The sequence below is a fragment of the Eumetopias jubatus genome, unplaced genomic scaffold (assembly GCF_037043125.1).
Source record: "Eumetopias jubatus isolate StellerSeaLion01/CBP00866 unplaced genomic scaffold, mEumJub1_p1.0 scaffold_10, whole genome shotgun sequence".
Taxonomy (NCBI): domain Eukaryota; kingdom Metazoa; phylum Chordata; class Mammalia; order Carnivora; family Otariidae; genus Eumetopias; species Eumetopias jubatus.
Window position 1 is genome coordinate 63,812,106 of NW_028274816.1, and position 20,171 is coordinate 63,832,276.

At 49.6% G+C, this 20,171-nt stretch overlaps 1 protein-coding gene and 1 long non-coding RNA gene across 2 annotated transcripts; both read left to right on the forward strand.

Annotated features, from left to right (window-relative positions):
- Positions 1–584: 584 nt before the first annotated feature.
- Positions 585–10,211, forward strand: LOC114203828 (uncharacterized). The gene is made up of 4 exons (XM_028097118.2): positions 585–797; positions 2,516–2,557; positions 5,531–5,657; positions 7,294–10,211. Exons 1-4 carry the CDS (start codon positions 783–785, stop codon positions 8,859–8,861), a joined length of 1,752 nt encoding a protein of 583 aa, XP_027952919.2. The 5' UTR covers positions 585–782; the 3' UTR covers positions 8,862–10,211.
- A 2,318-nt stretch (positions 10,212–12,529) lies between these two features.
- Positions 12,530–19,069, forward strand: LOC114200960 (uncharacterized). Its single transcript, XR_015769080.1, has 3 exons — positions 12,530–12,623; positions 15,774–15,861; positions 18,119–19,069. It is a non-coding gene; the product is annotated as an uncharacterized LOC114200960 (long non-coding RNA).
- Positions 19,070–20,171: the final 1,102 nt, after the last annotated feature.

The following is a 20,171-nucleotide window of genomic DNA, read 5'->3' on the forward strand; positions in this document are numbered from 1 at the left end:
AGCTTCACCCTTTCTCCCTACTTCGGTGCCCCATCTTTGCTCCCCCATCTTCCCCTCCACGGCTCTGTCTGAAGCCTTCCCTTTCCTGTCCTGAGCCAAATACGCAGCTCGTTAAAACGGACTCGAGATTCAGTCCGTATTCTGAAAGGCGACAAGGTCGTAGACAGCTACGAGTGGACGTGGTGTCGTGACAGGCTGCGTCCCTTTGGCTGTGTAGCCTTTGGGAACTTCCGAGCTCCTTCGCATAGGAAGTTACAGGTCCCTCACCATTCTGTGACTTCCCAGACTGCGCTCCAAGAAATCTGGAGAGATCCCCTTTAAGAGCAGGCGGGACCCCGCCCCACCTTTGGAGCCGCGGAACTCCATTTCCCAGAGCCCCCGACGAGGCGTCCAGTCTTTCGTCCACCACAGAAGGAGGAGGGCCTCCGTCCGAGAGGCGGAAGGTGGTGGCGGAAGCGGCAACTACGATACCCATAAGTCTGCGGGGCGCGGCGGCGGCGGCAACTGAGCCAATGAAGCCTTAAGAGAGTGACGCCTGCATGCGTGCGCATCGTGAGGGGGCGGGACATCCGCCGTTCCTTCTCGTCGGTTTGCTTGCTCTCGGCTTCGGGCTTTCAAGGCTTACAAGGCGTCTGGCGGGTGCGGAGGTGACAGGGCGGGAGAACGCGGGGAGAGGCGTAGTCTCCGCCGCAGAGGCGGCTGCGAGGCGCCTTCGTCCCCGCCCGGTGGCCGGCCGCTCCCCGCCCGGCTCTTCCCACCGCTCGGAGGCGGAGGCCGCGCCCATGAAGCCGGCTCAGGTCGGTGGTGCGACCCCCGGGCCCTCAGCCGCCTTCTCCCCGCCCCGAGCGCTGCAGCCCCGATGGAGGGGCGCCCGCTCAGCTCCCCACAGCCGGGCCCGCGGGGCGGGAGCAGAGGGCGCCCCGGCGTGGGGTCCCGGCTCCGTCCGTGCGGTGGGGCGTGGCGGGGGGCGATCCCGGCAGGGGCTCCCGAGTCGAGAGCAGGGGTGGGGGGGACCGGGACCCTTGTGTGTGCGGGGAAGGGAGGGCGGGGCGGGGTGTCGCCCGCAGTGCGGCGTGGGCCCCCGGGTCCGCGGAAGGTCGCCAGGGGGCGGGGATGGGAGGGGCACGCCCGGAGTCCGAGGTTGAAGGTAGGGGAGAGCGGGACGGGGAATGCAGGCGGGGAGCCTGCTGAGGAGACACGGCAGCCCCCGCGCGGGAGTTCTGGTGGAGGCTGGGCCAGGGCGGTGGCGGCAGAGCGAGATGCGAGGGGGTTCTGCGTAGGGTTCCACGACAGCCGACAGGACCGCCTGCTGCATCACATCCGCGTGTGAGCAAAAGCAGGGAGTGAAGGGCCGTGTTAAGGCTTCTTGCCTGGACGTCTGGAAGGAGGCCGGTGGGGCAGGCGAGCCCAGGGAGCGGGTATCGGGGAGATGATGAGTTTGGTTTTGGACGTGTTGATGCTGAGATACCTCAGTGGGGAGACGTGACCTGAGCATGTGGAGGTGAAGGTCTGGAGGACGGGGAAGGGGCTGGGCGGTCACAGGTGTGGAGGGTGTGGACTGCTCCAGAGCACGGCCTCGGGGCCAGATCAAGGAGGGAGTCTTCAGATGCTCTTAGATGGTCAGGGAGGCAAGGGCTGAAGAGTCACTGGTGGGCAGGGTATGGGAAGCAGTGTTGGCATCCCTGATGCTTCCTTCAAAAAAGAGATTTGCTGTAGGAGAGATCTTTTGCCTGTGTCTTTAGGAAGGGAGGTGTTGGTGGGATGAGTTTCTCTTCGGTGCAGCCGGTGTTATGTGCTGGTGTGGACTCTCCACTTGCAGCTCAGCTCAGGGCCACTCCCAGTGGAACAAGGGAAAGGTCAGCCAGGCTGATGGAGCCTCAGGGTCCCAGACAGGGGACTGCTTCCTCTCCCCCACCCCTCAGGGCGAGAGGGGCGAGCTGCTGTCCAGTTGAGGGCCTCCAACAAGCTCTCTTTTGGGGGTTATGTAACAGGCAGATCTTGTTGCTGTATGGACTAGTAGCTTGTCTGCCTGTTCAACCTTTTCCTACAACTCGTTAACTTAAGAATGTATAAAAAAGTTACTGACTTAAGTACTCAATCAGTATCCTTTTAAATATGTACACAGAGGTAGACAATTAGAAATGAACCTATTCAACAAGTTAAATTTATGCAAACATTTTATAATTGATATGACATTAATTTACCTGTTTGTTTACAGTGTGAAGTTTTATGTACAGTATCTTATGAAATCTTAGAAAGTGGTAAAAATAAAGACCTCAAATTTCAAAACCCTACTATTTCATTTGCACTGAAAATATATACAAAACTGTTGATCCTGTGGACAGTAACAGTTGTCACCCAGTTGATAAGAGGTAGCACTGTTTTCTGGAGGAGCTGAACTTAGACCACCAGGCTGAGATCACTTTGCTCCAGGGCAAGGCAGGGGTGGTGGTCCAGCTCAGTTCATAAGGTCCTTCCATGGTACCCATTTCTCATGGTCTCCTTCTTACCATAGGGTCCCACGGAGGTGGCAGAACTGCTTATGGCCCCGGTGCAGGTGAGTGGAGGGTGTCCCACTTTTCAACCATGCTGGTTGCCATCAGGGTGTTTTTTGGCACCCCAGTATCTATATATATACCCTCAGGGAGTGGTAGTGTCCTGAAACTTCTCTTATCCTCCTCACTCTCTTAAGTCTGAAGACCATGGGCTTTCCCCAGGCCCAGGATCCTACATTTAGATTATATGTAGAGCAGTTCCCATTTCTAACTACTGATGCAAGATGTGGCAGGGAGTCCTGGCCACAGGATTCAGGATGTTCACATGCTTAGAGATGAGACTTAGCTGGATGTTCAGGAAACCGCGGGTCTCTTTTATAGCTGGTGAGAATGGGGAGGCCAGCTTGGGGTTGGGTAGGGGTGCACAGGTATCAGACCTTGAGTGACAGCCCGGGGCTCTGGACCTCTACTCTGAGGTTGGTAGGGAGGTAGGGAAGGTTTGAAACAGAAGAGGAAGGTGCTATGACAGATTTTAACAGGTTCCCTTTGGCTGCGGAGTGGAAGACAGATGGGGATGTAAGTGAAATGCTTGCCACAGTCCAGGGGAGTGTTGAAGCGGTGGCTACACAGGAGTGGTGGTCGTGAAGGTAGAGGAGGCATTGGTTTCTGGATGTGTTTTCAACTAGAGCTGCTCATATTTTAGGATGTGGAGACTCAGAGAGATGAGGAGGTGGGATAGAGGGAAAAGTTGGGGATGCCCCCAGGTTTTGGCCTTGTTAGGAAGGATGGATGCTTGAACTAAAATGGAGGAAGTCAGTGGTATGAGGAATTTGCAGGTGGAATATGAAGTCAGTTTTTGTCTATGTCACAAATGCCCCAGAGATTCCCAGGAGAGGTGTCAAGTAGGCACTTTTTTTTTCTTTTTTTTTTATTTATTTGAGAGAGAGCGAGCACGAGCTGGGGGCGGGGGGTGCAGAGGGAGAGGGGGAAGCAGACTCCCCACTGAGCAGGGAGCCCAACGCGGGGCTCCATCCTAGGACGCTGGGATCATGACCTGAGCTGAAGGCAGATGCTTAACCGACTGAGCCACCCAGGTGCCCCTCCAGTAGGCACTTGAACACCGGAGTTCCGGGGGTAGATTGAAGCTGGAGACAGCCACAGCGTGGTGGCTGGGGTGTGGCTAGGATGAAGCCAAGGATCAGATCTGGGAGGGAGCATTTCTAGGTTATGGTGGCGATGCCATTAGAGGAGCAGGAATGGGAATGAAGGGCCTGAGTATTGGGTTTGTTTATTTGTTTGTTTTTTAAAAGATTTATTTATTTTAGAGAGAGAGAGAGAGAGCGCGCGCGCACGTGAGTCGGGGGAGGGGCAGAGGGAGAGAGAGAATCCCAAACAGGCTCCCTGCTGAGTGCAGAGCCCAACGTGGGGATCAATCCCACGATCCATGAGATCATGACCTGAGGTGAAACCACGAGTCAGATGCTTAACTGACTGAAGCCACCCAGGTGCCCTGAGTACTGGGTTTCTTCATTGGGCACCTGGGCGGTGATGGGGGGCCTCACAAAGCTGAGGAAGCTGAGTGTCTCTGTGTTTGTGTGCGTGTGTGTGTGAGAGAGAGAGGGAGAGAAACACGGGGAGAGAGAAAGAGAGACGGGGGCTTTAGGAGTGAGGAAGTCTTCTGAGACTGGAGTGCACATGAGATAGATGTTGAGGGGGAAACTGGTCAGCCTGAAGCATTGCTAGACCTCATGTGGAGTGGGCATATGGGTGGAGAGGTAAGTGTACCTGGGCTTCATATGAGGAGAAAGGAGGGTTCTGACTGCTGATGGGACAGTTGGTGCAATATGGAAGGGAGAAAGGGCTGAGAGTGTGTGACGTCCTCACATAGGCAGGTGGCTGAGGATGAAGCAAGAAGCCGGGCTTTCAAAGCAGGGCTTGGGGCTGGACCTGGCGCTAGGGGCCTTTGGGACTTCTGGTGTCCAGGGGCAGGGCCAGGGCTGAATTGGATCCTCGATGTATTTGCCTGTTTGGACGTGAAGGAAATGCCAGTGGTATGGGCCGGGGGTGTCTGTGGAGTTGTCACTGTGGAGGAGTCAGAGTTGTGAGGGGCGTGAGTCCGACGACCAATATGCAGGTGAGGTGGAGTGTGAATGGTTGGCTCTGGGTGCTTTAGGGCGAGGGACAAGTCTGAGTTTGACTTGAGGGTCTGAGTCTTACCTCTCAGACAAGACCCGCGGGACCCCGGGGAAACTGGCTGGCTGGAGGGAGGGGATCCCTGCATTGCCAGGCCCACAGCCTAGATGATGTCCTTCACTACTCATGTCTTAGCTGGGTTCCGGACACAGTGATCAGTGGGAATGAGGCGAGAGCGGGCACCAGTGCCACCAGCAGCTGGGGACTCTTCCCCACTGGGAAGTTAGGGAGGAGGACGAGCAGGGACGGACGTGTGCGGGGAAGGACCACGGCCTGGCGAGAGCAGTGCATCAGGTACTGGCACCCACAGGATTCTAATTTATGGAGGTGGGTGAGTGATGACGTGGAGAGACCAATGACACTAAAAGAAGGTTTTTATTCTGTTTCTTGAGGGGCAGGAGCACACCGTGTAACACAGGGCCACACGGGAAGCACCAGTTTTGGTCAGGAGGCATAAACGCCAGCAAAGGGACTCCTTAGGTCAGAGCCTTTCTGGAACTTTCTGGGAGAAAGGCCAGAAGGGTAGGGTGAAAAGCTTACTGATGGCTATTTTCTATAAATTTTCTGTACCTTTTCTATAATTTTCGGGGTAGAAGGGGTGTCCCTGGTTGTCTGGTACCTGGCCCTGGTTGATATAGGGCAGGGGAAGTGTTGACTTGGTGTGTGAGTTAGTGAAGGAGGTGATTTCAGTTTGGGCCCCAGATTGCAAGGGAGATATAGAAACACATTTGGCTGTTCGTTTAGCCCTGTAATTAATGGATGGCAAATAGATAATTAGAGAATCCACGAGACACAGTTAACACAAGAAGCTACTCATGAACCAAATGTTCCAACTTTGGCAGAGCCATGTGGTCTTTGAGGACGTGGCCATATATTTCTCCCAGGAAGAGTGGGGCCTCCTTGATGAAGCTCAGCGATTTCTGTACCATGCTGTGATGCTGGAGAACTTTGCGCTTCTGTCCTCCCTAGGTAAGGCCCGTACACCCCCCACCCCATGTCCTGGGCTGGGCTCTGTTCTTCCTCTTTGGTCCAGGGGCAGCTCTGTCCTTTCCACAACAAGACCGTGGGTACTACTTCCTTCCCAAGTTTCCCGGCATATACATTACTGGTGCCAGGACTGGGCCGTTCGCACTGCACCCACTCTCCCCACGCGGTCCCATCCCTGCTACTCCGAGCACTTGCAAGATCGGGCTCAGAGGTCAGAGATGTTGAAGTTTGTCTGAGAGATCCCTCAGACCTGTCTTGTCCCTGGTTGGGTCACTTAGTCTAGGTGCGTGGAACCATGGTGCCCCAGGCTTTCCCCCTTCCTCTTGCTGACATTTCTTGGGTCCTGCCTGTGCCAGGAATTTCAGGCACCAACCTAATTACTAATTTGGGGGAACCCTGGGTTGTTTCTACGGTCTCTCCTATGAAGTTCTTGTAGTTTTAAGATGTTGGATATCCTGTGTTGGGTTACTCTGGGTGCACGCTGGCCATGCCTCTTTCTTTCTTTCTTCTAGGACTGGCCTGTCTCAGGTGCCACATCAGTGCTCATCTCGAGCAGTGGGGAGGACCCCGGGTACCTAATAGGTGGACATTACTGTGTCAGTGGCAAGAGACACTCAAAAGTACACAGCCCTGGTGGGAAGGAGCAGGGGAAGGGTGTGTGTTGGAGCTGGGAACCTGTCCTTTGTCCACCATTGTGTGATGCCAGGGCCAGGGGCCACACCTCATTTCTACCTTTTCTTCTCCATTTTCGTGTCTACGCTAAATCGAATCCCCTTTCCACCAGAATCCAACGCCTGTTGGCCTTCACCGTGATTCTGTTTCATTGCTCCCTTTGCCAGGCTCGCCAGCATCTGAGCTATAGTTAGGATATTGTGAGGTCTGCGTGTATCCCAGTTCTTGAGCTGCAGTATCTCCGTGTGGTTAGGTATTTCTAGGTCTGTTTACGGTTTTCTGCACCATGTTCACGAGTCACCAGCAGCCATAGCCGTTTGCACAGGAGTGACTTGAAAACCCTGTCTCTTCTCCCTGCATAGCACCTGCTTTGTTTTAAGTGTTTGTGCCCCACCACCCCACCACCAATTCTTTGTTGCCAACTTCATGCCCAGTGTGGTGGTATTAGGAGATGGCGCCTTTGCAGGGTGCTTAGGTCATGAGGGCAGAGCTCCCATGAATGGGATTAGTGCTGTTGTAAAGGAGAGCCACAGAGCCCCCTAGCCCCTTCCGCTGTGTGAGGACACAGTGAGAAGTTGGCAGCCTGGGAGGGGCCCTCACCCGACCATGCTGGCACCCTGATCTCGGAATTCCAGCCCACGACCGCGAGAAATAAATTTCTGTCATTTATAAGCCACCCAGTCTGTGGTATTTTGTTGTGGCAACCCAGATGGACTAAGATAGGACCCCTCCCTTATGTCCTTCCCCGGAGTCAGGACTCTCCCGTCACGGGAGCTTGCCAGGCTGAGCTCTGCACAGCAGGCCTTCCTCTCACTGTCTCGAGTCCCCCTCGCCCATCAGCAGTTACGTGACCTCGTCCATGAGTGTGTCTGGCACACATTCCCGATGGGGCCACCGCCTCCCAGCGAAGTCAGCAGGCACTTTACCAGCATTTCTCTGCTTACAGGTTGCTGGCATGGAGCCCAGGATGAGGAGGCCCCTTCAGAGCAAGATGTTTCTGTAGGAGGGTCACAGGTCAGGACTCCAAAACCAGGCCCATCCATCCAGAAGTCCCAGCCCTGGGAGATGTGCGTCCCAGTCTGGAAAGACATTTTGCGCTCGGCTGAGCATGATGGAATGTACCCTGATCAAGAGCTATCCATTTGTGGGGCAAACCTGCACCAGCACCAAAAGGAGCAGATTGGAGACAGCTTTTCCAGAAGGGATGAGGGGAGTCCTTCCTTTGCTGTGAATGACAGTGTTCACATGGCAGAGAGTAGCTTCACATGCAGCAGAGGTGGGAAGGACTTCCCAGCCAGTGCAGGCTTTCTCGAGCACCTGGCCCCTCATGGTGCTTTGAAGTCACACAGGGACACTGAGTGTGGGGAGGCCTTTGAAACTGGACGAAAGGATTACAAGTGCACTCAGTGTGGGAAAGCCTTCAGCCAAAAACAGGTACTTGTTGAGCACCAGAAAATCCACGCTGGAGTAAGACCTTACGAATGCAGCAAATGTAGGATGGCCTTCATTAAAAAGTTTCACCTTGTTCAGCACCAGAAAATTCACACTGGAGAAAGGCCTTTTAAGTGCAATGAATGTGGGAAATTCTTTAGGTACAATTCCACACTCACTAGTCACCAGAGAGTTCACACTGGATTAAGCCCTTATGAGTGTAGCAAATGTGGGGAGTTCTTTAAGTACAATGCCAACTTCATGAAACATCAGAGAATCCACAATGGAGAAAGGCCTTATGAATGCAGAGAATGTGGAAAATTCTTTAGGTACAACTATCGTCTGATACGACACGAGAGAGTTCATACTGGAGAAAGGCCTTATGAATGCAGCGAATGTGGGAAATTTTTCAGGTACAGCTCCACATTCATTAGACATCAGAGAGTTCACACTGCAGAAAAGCCTTATGAGTGCAATGAATGTGGAAAATTTTTTAGGTACAATTCCACACTCATTAAACATCAGAGAGTTCACACCGGAGAAAGGCCTTATGAGTGCAGTGAATGTGGGAAATTCTTTAGGTACACCTCTACACTTATTAGACATCAAAGAGTTCACACTGGAGAAAGACCTTATGAGTGCAGCTTATGTGGGGAATTCTTTAGGTACAAGTCGAAGCTCATTAAACATTGGCAGAATCACACTGGAGAGAGGCCTTATGAGTGCAGCGAATGTGGGAAATCCTTTAGGTACCACTGCAGACTCATTAGACATAAGAGAGTTCACACTGGAGAAAGGCCTTATGAGTGCAGTGTCTGTGGGAAGTTCTTTCGGTATAATTCCAACCTTATTAAACATTGGAGAAATCACACTGGAGAGAGGCCTTATGAGTGCAGCGAATGTGGGAAAGCCTTTAGCCACAAACATATACTTGTTGAACATCAGAAAATCCACACTGGAGAAAGGCCCTATGAGTGCAGCAAATGTCAGAAGGCCTTCATTAGAAAGTCCCACCTCGTTCATCACCAGAAAATCCACAATGAAAACAGGTCTATGAGCACCATAAATGTGGGGAAATCTTGAGATACAACTCCAAGCCATTGACAAGAGAATTACACTGGCAAAGAAACTTATGAGTGCAGAGAATATGGTGAAGCCTTCAGGTACCACTCTAAGCTCATTACACTGGAGAAGCACCTTATGAGAACAGGAAATGTGCAAAATTGTTCTGGGACGGCTCGCCATTCATTAGACATGAAGAGGTCACCGGAGGAAGGCCTTCTGAGTGCAGTCCATGTGAGGTCTTAGGTGCAACTCCAGCCCCATTACACATCAGAGAATTCACGATGGTAAAAGACCTTATTTGTGCAACAAATACGGGCATTTGTTCGTCTAAAACTCTAACCTTGTTCAGTACCAAAAAGTTCACACCACGCCAGAGAGTATTGTAGAGGGGGAAAGACTTCAGCCAAATATCTGCTCTTATTTGTCACTGGGAACTACTTTATTTTACATTTATGTTGTGGCAAAGTACATGTAGCACAGTTTACCCTGTCTTTGAATTGTAGTTTAATAGTTTAAAAAATTCACATATTTATGGAACTAATTCCCAGAATTCCTTTCATCTGGCAAAACTGAAACTATACCCATGAAACAGCTCCTCCTACCCCTTCCCTACCACACCTGGCAACTATGGTTTTATACCCCATCTCTATGAATTTGACTACTCTGGGTCTATACATGAGTGGAATCATACAGTATTTGTCTTTTTTGTGACTGGATTGTTTTGCTTAGCATGATTTCTCCATTTGTCAGCATTTTCTTCTCCGAGCATTTCCTTCTGTTTTGAGAAGGAATCAGAGTTGACATACCTAAGAGAGAGGGAAGGGTGTTGATGGAGTCAATTCAGCTTTGCCGGTGGTGATGGAGTCAATTCAGCTTTGCCAGATGTTATATTATTTCTAGAGGAAGAGGAGATCCAGATTTTTATATGGAATCTTTATTTCTTAACAGCTTTATTGAGGTATTGACATAAACTGCATTTATTAAAAGTGTAAAATATATTTTCATATATGTGTGCACAATGGGAGCATCACCAGAGTCTTGATAATGAATAATCCATAGGCCCTGTAGTTTCCATCTCTCTCTCCCAGCCCTTCCTAACTTGCCATCCCCAGGTGGACACTCTAGTTTGCATTTTCTAGAATTTCATATAAAGGGAATCCTACAGTTACTCTTGTATAGCTGTTTTCACTGAATGCATAAATGTATTTTTAGTATTATCCATGTAGTGTGTGCAAAAGCATGGCATCAAATAACAAGGCTCTGTGTTACGTATTAGAGCTGCATTGTCTATAAACAACAAAGGTGCTAATCAATGAGCGAAAGAGTTGTTTAGAATGGGAAAGTGAAGTTTAAATAAAGTAAATATAAGTTCAGTTTCATATGAATTCATTATCAATAAAAGTTTTTGAACTATCTGGACCACCTTTCTAGAAAATTCTTGTTTGACTTTTTTTTTCCTAGTAGTGTTTTTAGGCTATGTCTTTGTGTCATAAAAATTCTTAGGACATTTAAAAAAATATGTGTTATTATGTAAAATTCACACAAAGTGTACCATCTTGTTATTTTTAAATGTTCGGTTCCGTGGTATATTAGGTTCTCCAGAGAAGCAACCATCAGGGTGTGTGGGGCGGGGGGGATATGTGTTTTAAAGAATTAGCTAAATTTGTGATTGCGGGCAAGTTGAAAATCTGCAGAGTAGGCCAACAGGCTGGGGAATCAAGGAAGTGTTGTAGTTCAGGCCCAATGGCAGTCTGCTGGTAGGATTTCTTCTTGCTTGAGGTCATCTTTTCATCATGTAATCTTCAAACCAGGTGGCTTATTGAGAAATTTGAAATTGAGAAAGGGAAGCAACAAGCATTATAGAATAGGAAATGGAAAGAAAACAGTCTGAGAGTGAGACATGGGAAACAATTACCGACTCCACTCTCTGATTGCATTTTTCAAATCTCAACATGCACAAAATATTTAATGAAAAAATTATCTAAATTTATATTTACATTTAACACTTTGTTTCATGAATCACTAAATTCTACACCTGAAAGCAATTTTACCATATATGTTAACTAGAATTTAAATAAATTGAAATAAAACTTTCATCAAATTTTTAAGATTTGAGTGAGAAGATACTTAAAATATCTAAATAAGCCTAGTTTTAGATAATTATAGACATGCACATTCTAAATTCCTAGTAAGAAACAAGTCAAAGATGAACAAACTATGAGAAGACAGGGACTTTTGTTTTCTGTTCTAGCATGTAAGAAGCTGGAAGTTGCCATTCCATCCTGACAAGTAAGCTGAAAATAATGGAAAATCAACTCTTCTTAAGACAAGTGAGGTGGCAGGACAAACCGCTGTTCCCCAAATTAGTCAAACAGGGGAACAGAGAATGAAGGAAACCCAGGAGCTGACCCTCCTCCACAAACCCCAGTGCTATGGTAGGAGAACATAAATCATACTTTTGGGAATTTGAAATACATCAGAACATTCTGTTCTTAACAAGGACTGCTCTCAGAAGAATCAGCTGGGGACTTTTCAGAACCTGGGAAATACCCCAATGCAGGCCACTCTAGCCATCTTGCCCCACTTCTGTGGGGGTGCTGGAACTGGGAAAAATGTATGAAATTCATAGCCCAGAAGCAAAGGTTTACTGAAAGACCTAATTGTAGTCCTATAGTATGCTTCCTCTCATAATTTACCACCACATTGTGAAAAGTCTATTTATAGTAGTTTATTTTACCAGTGCCTCATGTCCAAGTATTAAGAAAAAATTACAACACATACTAAAAGGCTGAAAACAAAATTTGAAGAAACAGAGCAAGCATCAGAACCAGACTCACACAAGGCAGGGATGTTGGAAGAGGCAGACCAGGATTTTTAAAAAACTGTCATTAAGATGATAAGGGCTCTGATGGATAAAGCATACAGCATGCAAGAACAGATTGGTAATGTAAGCAAAGAGATTGAAATTCTGAGGGAAAAAAAAGTAACAGATCAAAAACACTAATAAAAATGAAAAATGCTTTTGATGGGCTTATTGGTAGACTAGACATGGCTGAAAAACGAATCTTGAGCTTAAGGGTGTTTCAAAAAAATAGTCAAAACTTAAAAGCAAACATACAGAAAATATACTAAGAAATGATAATAATAGAATATCCAAGGACTATGGAACCACTGAAAAAGTGTAACATGAATAATGGCAATACCAGAAGAAAATGAAAGAGAGAAAGGAACAGAAGAAAGGTTTGAAACTGTGCTCCTTAGAGTCTGTAGTAACAGATTTCTATTTCTGGCACTTGACCAAAATTGCACTCAGAGGCCATCTGGGCATACCGCTTTAATGGCCAGCGGCCCCACGCTACAGCATAGGAGCCCAGGAACTCCATTTCCCGGTGCACCCCCATGTTGCCCCCGGCCTCCACCGCCGAAGTCAGGAAGGACCTGGCTCCCAGATAGGGGCGGGTAGCAGCCAGGGAAATACACATTACCCAGAAGGCTCTGCGGCAAGCCATGGTGGGGCGCTGAGCCAATGAAAGCGCGGCATGGAGCCCTTTTCCTGCGGCTGCGCCTGTGAGGCGGGACTTCCGGCGGCGTCCTCGTGGTGTTGGGCGTCTATGCGTTCTCGGTCTGCTTGGCTGGCGTAGGGTCTGGGGATCTGCGGGTTGGTTGAAAGTGGATGGAAAGTTTCAGAAGAGGCGTCGTCCCCGCCCGGTGGCCGGCCGCTCCCCGCCCCGCTCTTCCCACCGCTCGGAGGCGGAGGCCGCGCCCATGAAGCCGGCTCAGGTGAGCGCTGCGACCCCCGGGCCCTCAGCCGCCTTCTCCCCGCCCCGAGCGCTGCAGCCCCGATGGAGGGGCGCCCCGCTCAGCTCCCCACAGCCGGGCCCGCGGGGCGGGAGCAGAGGGCGCCCCGGCGTGGGGTCCCGGCTCCGTCCGTGCGGTGGGGCGTGGCGGGGGGCGATCCCGGCAGGGGCTCCCGAGTCGAGAGCAGGGGTGGGGGGGACCGGGACCCTTGTGTGTGCGGGGAAGGGAGGGCGGGGCGGGGTGTCGCCCGCAGTGCGGCGTGGGCCCCCGGGTCCGCGGAAGGTCGCCAGGGGGCGGGGATGGGAGGGCCGCGATGGTGACGTATAGAAACTCATATTAGTTATTCAGATGACCAAAATATATTTGTCGTATATATGGGGTCTTAGTCCGTAGTTCTTGACTCACAGCTTCCAAAAACTTTGGAATTTCCTAAGTGTTAAAGTTGTCTTTTGCGGGCGCCTGGGTGGCTCAGTTGGTTGAGCGACTGCCTTCGGCTCAGGTCATGATCCTGGAGTCCCGGGATCGAGTCCCGCATCGGGCTCCCCGCTCAGCGGGGGGTCTGCTTCTCCCTCTGACCCTCCCCCCTCTCATGTGCTCTCTCTCTCTCATTCTCTGTCTCAAATAAATAAATAAAATCTTTAAAAAAAAAAAAAAGGAAAACCTTAAAAAAAAAGTTGTCTTTTGCAACTGAATGAGGTGACTTTGGAAGCACCTAAGCTGATTGCCGGCGGCGGTTGTGGGGCGGGGGGGACCAACCATGTGATTAGACCGTTGGAAATTTTCGTTCCTCCCCTCCCATTTCCCATTTCCCCCACGTTGGGGTAAGGGAGATGGGCTGGAGGTTGAACCAATAGCCAGCAGCCAATGATTTAATCTACCATGCTGTGTAATAGTGCAGTCTCCGTAAATACCCTAAAGGACAGGGTTCAGAGAGCTTTCAGGTTGGTGAACACGGAGATTTGAGGAGAGTGGTGCACCTGGGGGGAGCTTGGACACTCTGCGCCCTGTCTTCATACCTGGCCATATGCATCTCTTCCGTCTGGCTATTCCCAGGTTATATCCTCTTATAATGAACTGGTAATTAAGCAAGAAAAATGTTTTTCTGAGTTTTGTGAGCCATTCCAGCAGATCACTTAAACATGAGGAGACGGTCTTAAGAACCTCTGATTTTTAACCAGTGAGAAGCACAAGTAACAGCCTGGCTTGCAGATGGCATCTGAAATGGCAGGGTGTTGAAGGTGGGAGTGCACTCTTTTAGGACTGACGTTAACCTGTGAATCTGATGCTGCTTCCTGATAGTGTCAGAATTGAATTGAATGCTTGGACATCTTGCTGGTTTTTAAGAATTGCCTTGTGTTGGGGCACCCGGGTGGCACAGTCGGTTAAGCCTCCGACTCTCGGTTTCAGCTCAGGTTGTCATCTCAGGGTCATGAGATCGAGTCCCACCTCAGGCTGTGAGCTCAGCACAGAGTCTGTTTAAGACTCTCTCTGTCTCCCTCTGTCTACACACACACACACACACACACTTCTTGGAATTGGTTCCAGGGACCTAATTTAGGGGCATATCCAGATTTGAAGGTTTTTTTTGTTTTTGTTTTTAAGATATTATTTATTTGCCAGAGAGAGAGAGAGAGTAAGCACAAGCAGGGGGAGCAGCAGGCAGGGGAGAAGCAGGTTGCCTGTTGAGCCACCCAGGCATCCCAAGAAGGAGACTCTTAAGATTGTTCTTTCAGGGGGCACCTGGGTGGCTCAGTTGGTTAAACGACTGCCTTTGGCTCAGGTCATGATCCCAGGGTCCTGGGATCGAGCCCCGCATCAGGCTCCCTCCTCGGCAGGAAGCCTGCTTCTCCCTTTCCCGCTCCCCCTGCTTGTGTTCCCTCTCTCGCTGTGTCTCTCTCTGTCAAATAAATACATAAAATCTTAAAAAAAAGAAAAAGATTGTTCTTTCAGATGGGCTCTGCAGTGAGGTTCGGGGGGTGGGGGCTGAGACCAGAGGGCAGGGCACAGGTGGGCATGTATCCCTGATGCTTTTTCAGAAAGGAGCAGTCCTGGTGTAGGATGAATTCTGGCCTGTGTATGTAGAAAGGGAGGTCCAGGTAAGGTAAGGCACTGGCCTGGCATGGAAACTGAGGTGTGAGTTGGTGTAGCTTCTCTGCCTTGTAGACTAAGCAGACTTTCAAGACCATTCCCTATGGAACAAGGCAAAGGTCAGCTGGGTTAGTGGAGCAGCTGGGTCCCCGACCAGGGCACCGCTGCCTCACCTCCCACCCACTGTCCAGTCAAGGGCTCCCTGCATGCTGTCTTCAGATGATTATAGTACAAGACTAGTAGGGCTCAGTGCCTCCCTTTGAACACTAATGAAGCAACCACCCTCCAAATACGGACACATAGGCAGGCAATTAGAAATGAACGCACTGAATTACTTAAATCTATCCAAATACTTAATGAATGGTTTAAATGTTAACTTACCTTTAAGTATTGGGTTATGATAAAAGTTTTGTGTATTACATCCTCTTAAACCTTTGAAAAGTCAGAGGAATACACAATCAAAAATTTTTTAAATTTTTTATTGTTACGTTAATCACCATACATTACACCATTAGTTTTGATGTAGTGTTCTATGATTCATTGTTTGCGTATAACACCCCACAATCAAATTTTTAAAGCCCTACCACTTCACTTGCACTGAAAACATAGACAAAACCATTGATGATGTGGACAGTGATAGCTGAGACGTAGTGTCTACTTCGTAGGTGCAGTATCAGGATCAGCCCTCTGAGGTGGAAAACCGTCTTCTTCCCATTTTATGGAATAAGGGCACTGACGCTCAGGAAGGTTCAGTCTTTCCAGAGTCACACAGCTAGTAAGAAGCAGCACTAAGGCCTGAGGAGCTCAGTTTGGACCGTGGTTCAGCTCACTTTATAGGATCCTACCATGGTTCCCATTTCTCATGGCTTCCCTCCTTCCACAGGGTCCCATGGTGGTGGCAGAAATGCTTCTGGACCCTGCAACAATGAATAGAGGGTGTCCCAGGCTCTCACCCACCCTAATTTTCACCCTGTGGTTAAGGCGACCCAATATAGGGAATGGTGATGTTCTGAGAATCTTCATCTGTTCTTCTCTCTCTTTCAGGACTGACAATCCTGTGCTTCCTCAAAGCCCAGGGTCCTGAACTCAGTCTGGGTTCCGTGGGTCAGTTGCATTGCTGACAACCGACTGGGTAAGCTGTAACATGCATCCTGGGCACAGATCCAGAGTGTTCAGATGCCTGCAGGGGTTGTTTAGGAAGCTTCCCATTCCTATTATACCTGATGGGATAGGGAGCATGGTGGCGAGGTGGTGGGGTGAGAGGTCAGGGCACACAGAAATCAGGCCTAGAATGACAGCCTTAAGTTCTAGGCCTCAAATCTGAGGACAGTGGGACCTAGGGAAGGTTTGGAGCTGAGGAGAGAGGTGATCTGATCCAGATTTTAACAGATTCCCGTGGCTACAGAGTGGTGGATAGACTGGGGGTCTATAGATAGACACTCCAGCAAGTGACTGCTGGTAGTGGCCAGACAGGAGGGAGTTGCCTTCTGGATGTGTTCTGCAGTGCAGAACATTTTCTGATGTGGAGAGAGAGGGAGCTGGGAGATGACATGGAAACGGGGAGTGAGGAACAGGCCCGTTGTTTTGGGCCTTATTTGGAAGAATGGATATTCCATCAATTAGGATGTGGGAAGTCAGTGGTAGAAGGGATTTTCAGAGGCAATGTGAATAATCCATTCTTGGCTACGTCAGAAATGTTCCAGAGACTTTTGAGTGGATGTGTCCAGTTGGCTGTTAGACCCACAGATCTGGAGTTCAATGGTGGAGGCCTTCAGATTGGAGACAACCACAGTATGGTACTTGGCATGTGGACCCCAGTAAAGCTGTGGGTCTGATTTCATAGGAGGCATCTTTATATTATGGTGGTAGCACCATTAGGGACAAGGCAAGGGAAGGAGGGGGCTAAGTCTGTGTCTCAGGGGGGCACCTGGACAGTCGTGTTGGGGGTGTGTGCATATGATGTGAATGTGATGCATGTGGAAGTCGTAAAGCCTTCTGAGTGGACATAAGCCGGATGCTGAGGTGCCTCTCCAATGAAGGCCAGGTACTGGGGCAGGACGGGGCCTATCACCCCTCAGTGGATGCAGCAAGGTTTCCTGGTGACTCTTGCTGGGATTGTTTCATTCAGGCTGGTAGAGTAGTTGAGGGAAATGGGATCAGCCAGAAGCATTGCTAGTGTAGGGCTTTGAACAAGGGTCGGGTGGTGAGAGAAGGTCAAGCTTGCTTATGAGCTAGATCCTCACACAGGTCTCTGTGGCTGAGCTAAAGCAAGAAACAGAGTTGGGGCTACCTGAAAATGAGAGCCATTCTCTCATGCCAGGGGACTTTGGTGTTCTGATGCAGGACTGGGGCAGATGAGGATGCTGGTTGCATTTGCAGTGTACCCCCTGGGCTCTGTGTGCAGACTGGCACGTTAGAAGGCCAAAGAAATGCCTCCTGTGTGGGTCTGGGGGTTTCGGTGCCGTTGCCTTGCCGTTCCATGGTCGGGTGCCTCTCTCTCCATGCTTGGAACCTCTGTGCCCCAGGCCTTCCCATCCCTCTTGCTAATATACTTTTAGGACTGCCTGTCCCAGTAACTTCAGGCACTGATCTGGTCACCACTTGTAGAGACTGTTTGGTCTGTTTTTTTTAAAGACCTTCTCTGAAGGCATTGTAAATTTAGAATGTGGGATGTCGAGGTGAGGTAGGTCACTCTGGGTGGGTCTTGGCTACTCCCTTTCCCTGTCTTTCCCCAAGGACTGGCCTCTTCAGGCCCAGGTGGTTGCTCACATTGAGCAATAGGAGGGCCCCGTGTACCTGGCAGGTTGGACATTACTTCTGCAACATCAAGAGAGGCTCAAAAGAATGTGGCCCTCACACGGAGCATCTGTCCCATGTCCACCATCGTGTGATGCCTAGGACAGTGGCCACACCTCATTTTTACCTTTTCTTTCCCACTAATATTTCCACTCTGACATTGGGCTCTCATCTTTTCCCTTCCACTGCTTCCTTGGAGGGCTGCACATATCTTTAAATAGTCTCTGAACACCCGCTACTGTGTTGTAATCACACATTTCTGCCTCTGGACCCAGTCTTGCGTCGGCGCTACCGGTCACCAGCAGCTCTGGCCTTGTTGAAAGTCATTTGCAGAGGAGGGAGTTGGGAGACTGTCTCTCCTCCCTGCACTTCCCCATTCCTCGGGTCCTTCCCCGGAGTCAGGGCTCTCCCGTCACGGGAGCTTGCCGGGCTGAGCTCTGCACAGCGGGCCTTCCTCTCACTGTCTCGAGTCCCCCTCGCCCGTCAGCAGTCTCGTGGCCTCCTCCGTGAGTGTGTCTGGCACACATTCCCGATGGGGCCGCCTCCTCCCAACAAAGTCAGCGGGCACTTTACCGGCATTTCTCTGCTTACAGGTTGCTGGCATGGAGCCCAGGATGAGGAGGCCCCTTCAGAGCAAGAGGTTTCTGTAGGAGGGTCACAGGTCAGGACTCCAAAGCCAGGCGCATCCATCCAGAAGTCCCAGCCCTGGGAGATGTGCGGCTGCTCTGGAAAGACCTTTTGCGCTTGGCTGAGCATGATGGAACACACCCTGAGCGAGGTCTGCACATTTGTGGGGCAAACCTGCAGCAGCATCAGAAGCAGCAGAATAGAGATAAACTTTCCCTAAAGGAAAGGGGAGCCCTTCATTTGGACCACGTAGCTTATATGGCAGAGAAGACCTTGGTATGGAGGGAGGGTGGAGAGGACTTCACAGTCTTTCTCCCCACCCCGCCCAGCCACTCTCAGTGGGTTGAAGCCACACAGGGACACGGAGTGGAGAGGCCTTTGAAAGTGGACAAAATGGTTGTAAGTGCAGCAGGTATGGGAAAGCGTTCAGCCACAGGACATGCTTGTAGAGTCCCAGAAAGTCCACACTGCAGAAGGGCCTTAGAGTGTAGCGAAAGTGGGACATTTTTTTAGGTACAACTCTAACCTCAGTAAACATTTCAGCAATCACAGTAAAGAAAGGGTTTTTAAATGCAGCCAATGTGGGAAAATCTTTAGGTACAACTCCACACTTAACTAGCCACCAGGAAGTTCATAGTGTAGAAAGAGTGCAGTGAATGCAGGAAGTGTTTCACACACAACTCCAGTCTCCTTAAACAGCAGAGCAGTCACATTGGAGAAAGGCCTTGTTTGTGCCGTGAATGTGGGAAGGCCTTCATCAGAAAGTCCCACCTCCTGGGGCGCCTGGGTGGCTCAGTCGTTAAGCGTCTGCCTTCGGCTCAGGTCATGGTCCCAGGGTCCTGGGATCAAGCCCTGCATCGGGCTCCCTGCTGCACAGGAAGCCTGCTTCTCCCTCTCCCACTCCCCCTGCTTATGTTCCCTCTCTCGCTGTGTCTCTCTGTCGAATAAATAAAATCTTTAAAAAAAAAGAAAGAAAGTCCCACCTCCTTCAGCATCAGAAAATGCGGGGAATTCTTTACACAAAAATCTTGATTTAACACCGAAGAACACACCAGGCCGAGGTTTTATGAGTTCAGTATATAGCAAGGCCTTTGTTAGAAAGTCTTGCTTCGTCAGTCACCAGAAAATGCAGGCTGGAGGAAACTTTTACAAGTGCAGCTAAAGCGGGGAAGTATTTAGGTACAAACAAATCTCATTAAGCAAGGCGTGTGTGCAGGGAATGTGGGAAATTCTTTAGCCAAGACTCCCAACTCATTCAGCATCTGGGAAAGAATGAACTGTGAGTAGAGCAGATGGGGAAAGATGTCAGCCAAAAGTGTGTTCTAAATTAGCATTGGAAAAAAAACTAGTACATAGTTTTGTTTTAAAAGTTGTGGTAAAATACACATCACATGAAATTTGCCATCTTGTTTTTAAGGGTACGGGTTCAGGAATGTTAAGTACATTCACCTACAATGGATATCTGTAACTTTTCATCTTGTTAAACTTAAATCCATTACCCAACTCGCCGTTTTCCCCTTCCCTCAGTCCCTTGAAACCCACTGTTCTATTTCATATAGCATACTATCCTCGTCAAGGTTCATCCATGCTGTATGTTGTGTGTTAATCTGTCTGAATTTCCTTCTCTTTAAGGTTGAATAGTATCTCATTGTATGTGTGTGGCACGTTTTCTTTATCCATTCATCTGTCCATGGACCATGAGTTGTTTCTACCTCTTTTGGGTATTATGAATACTACTATGGGCACGCTTATACAAATATTTCTTTCAGACCTTACTTTCATTTCTTCAGCATCTTGCTTTCCAACTATTTTTGCATATATCCCCCAAAAGTAGAATTGCTGGACCATATGGTAATATGGTCATTTTTTTTGAGGAAGTTTTCCATAATGCTGGTACCATTTTACATTACTGCTGTGTGTGAGGTGTCCAGTTTCTCCTCATCTTTTTCTGTGTCTCAGTGTTCATAAGCCCCCTTTCCCCATGTGGTAAGTCACTTTTTTTTTTAATTTTATTTATTT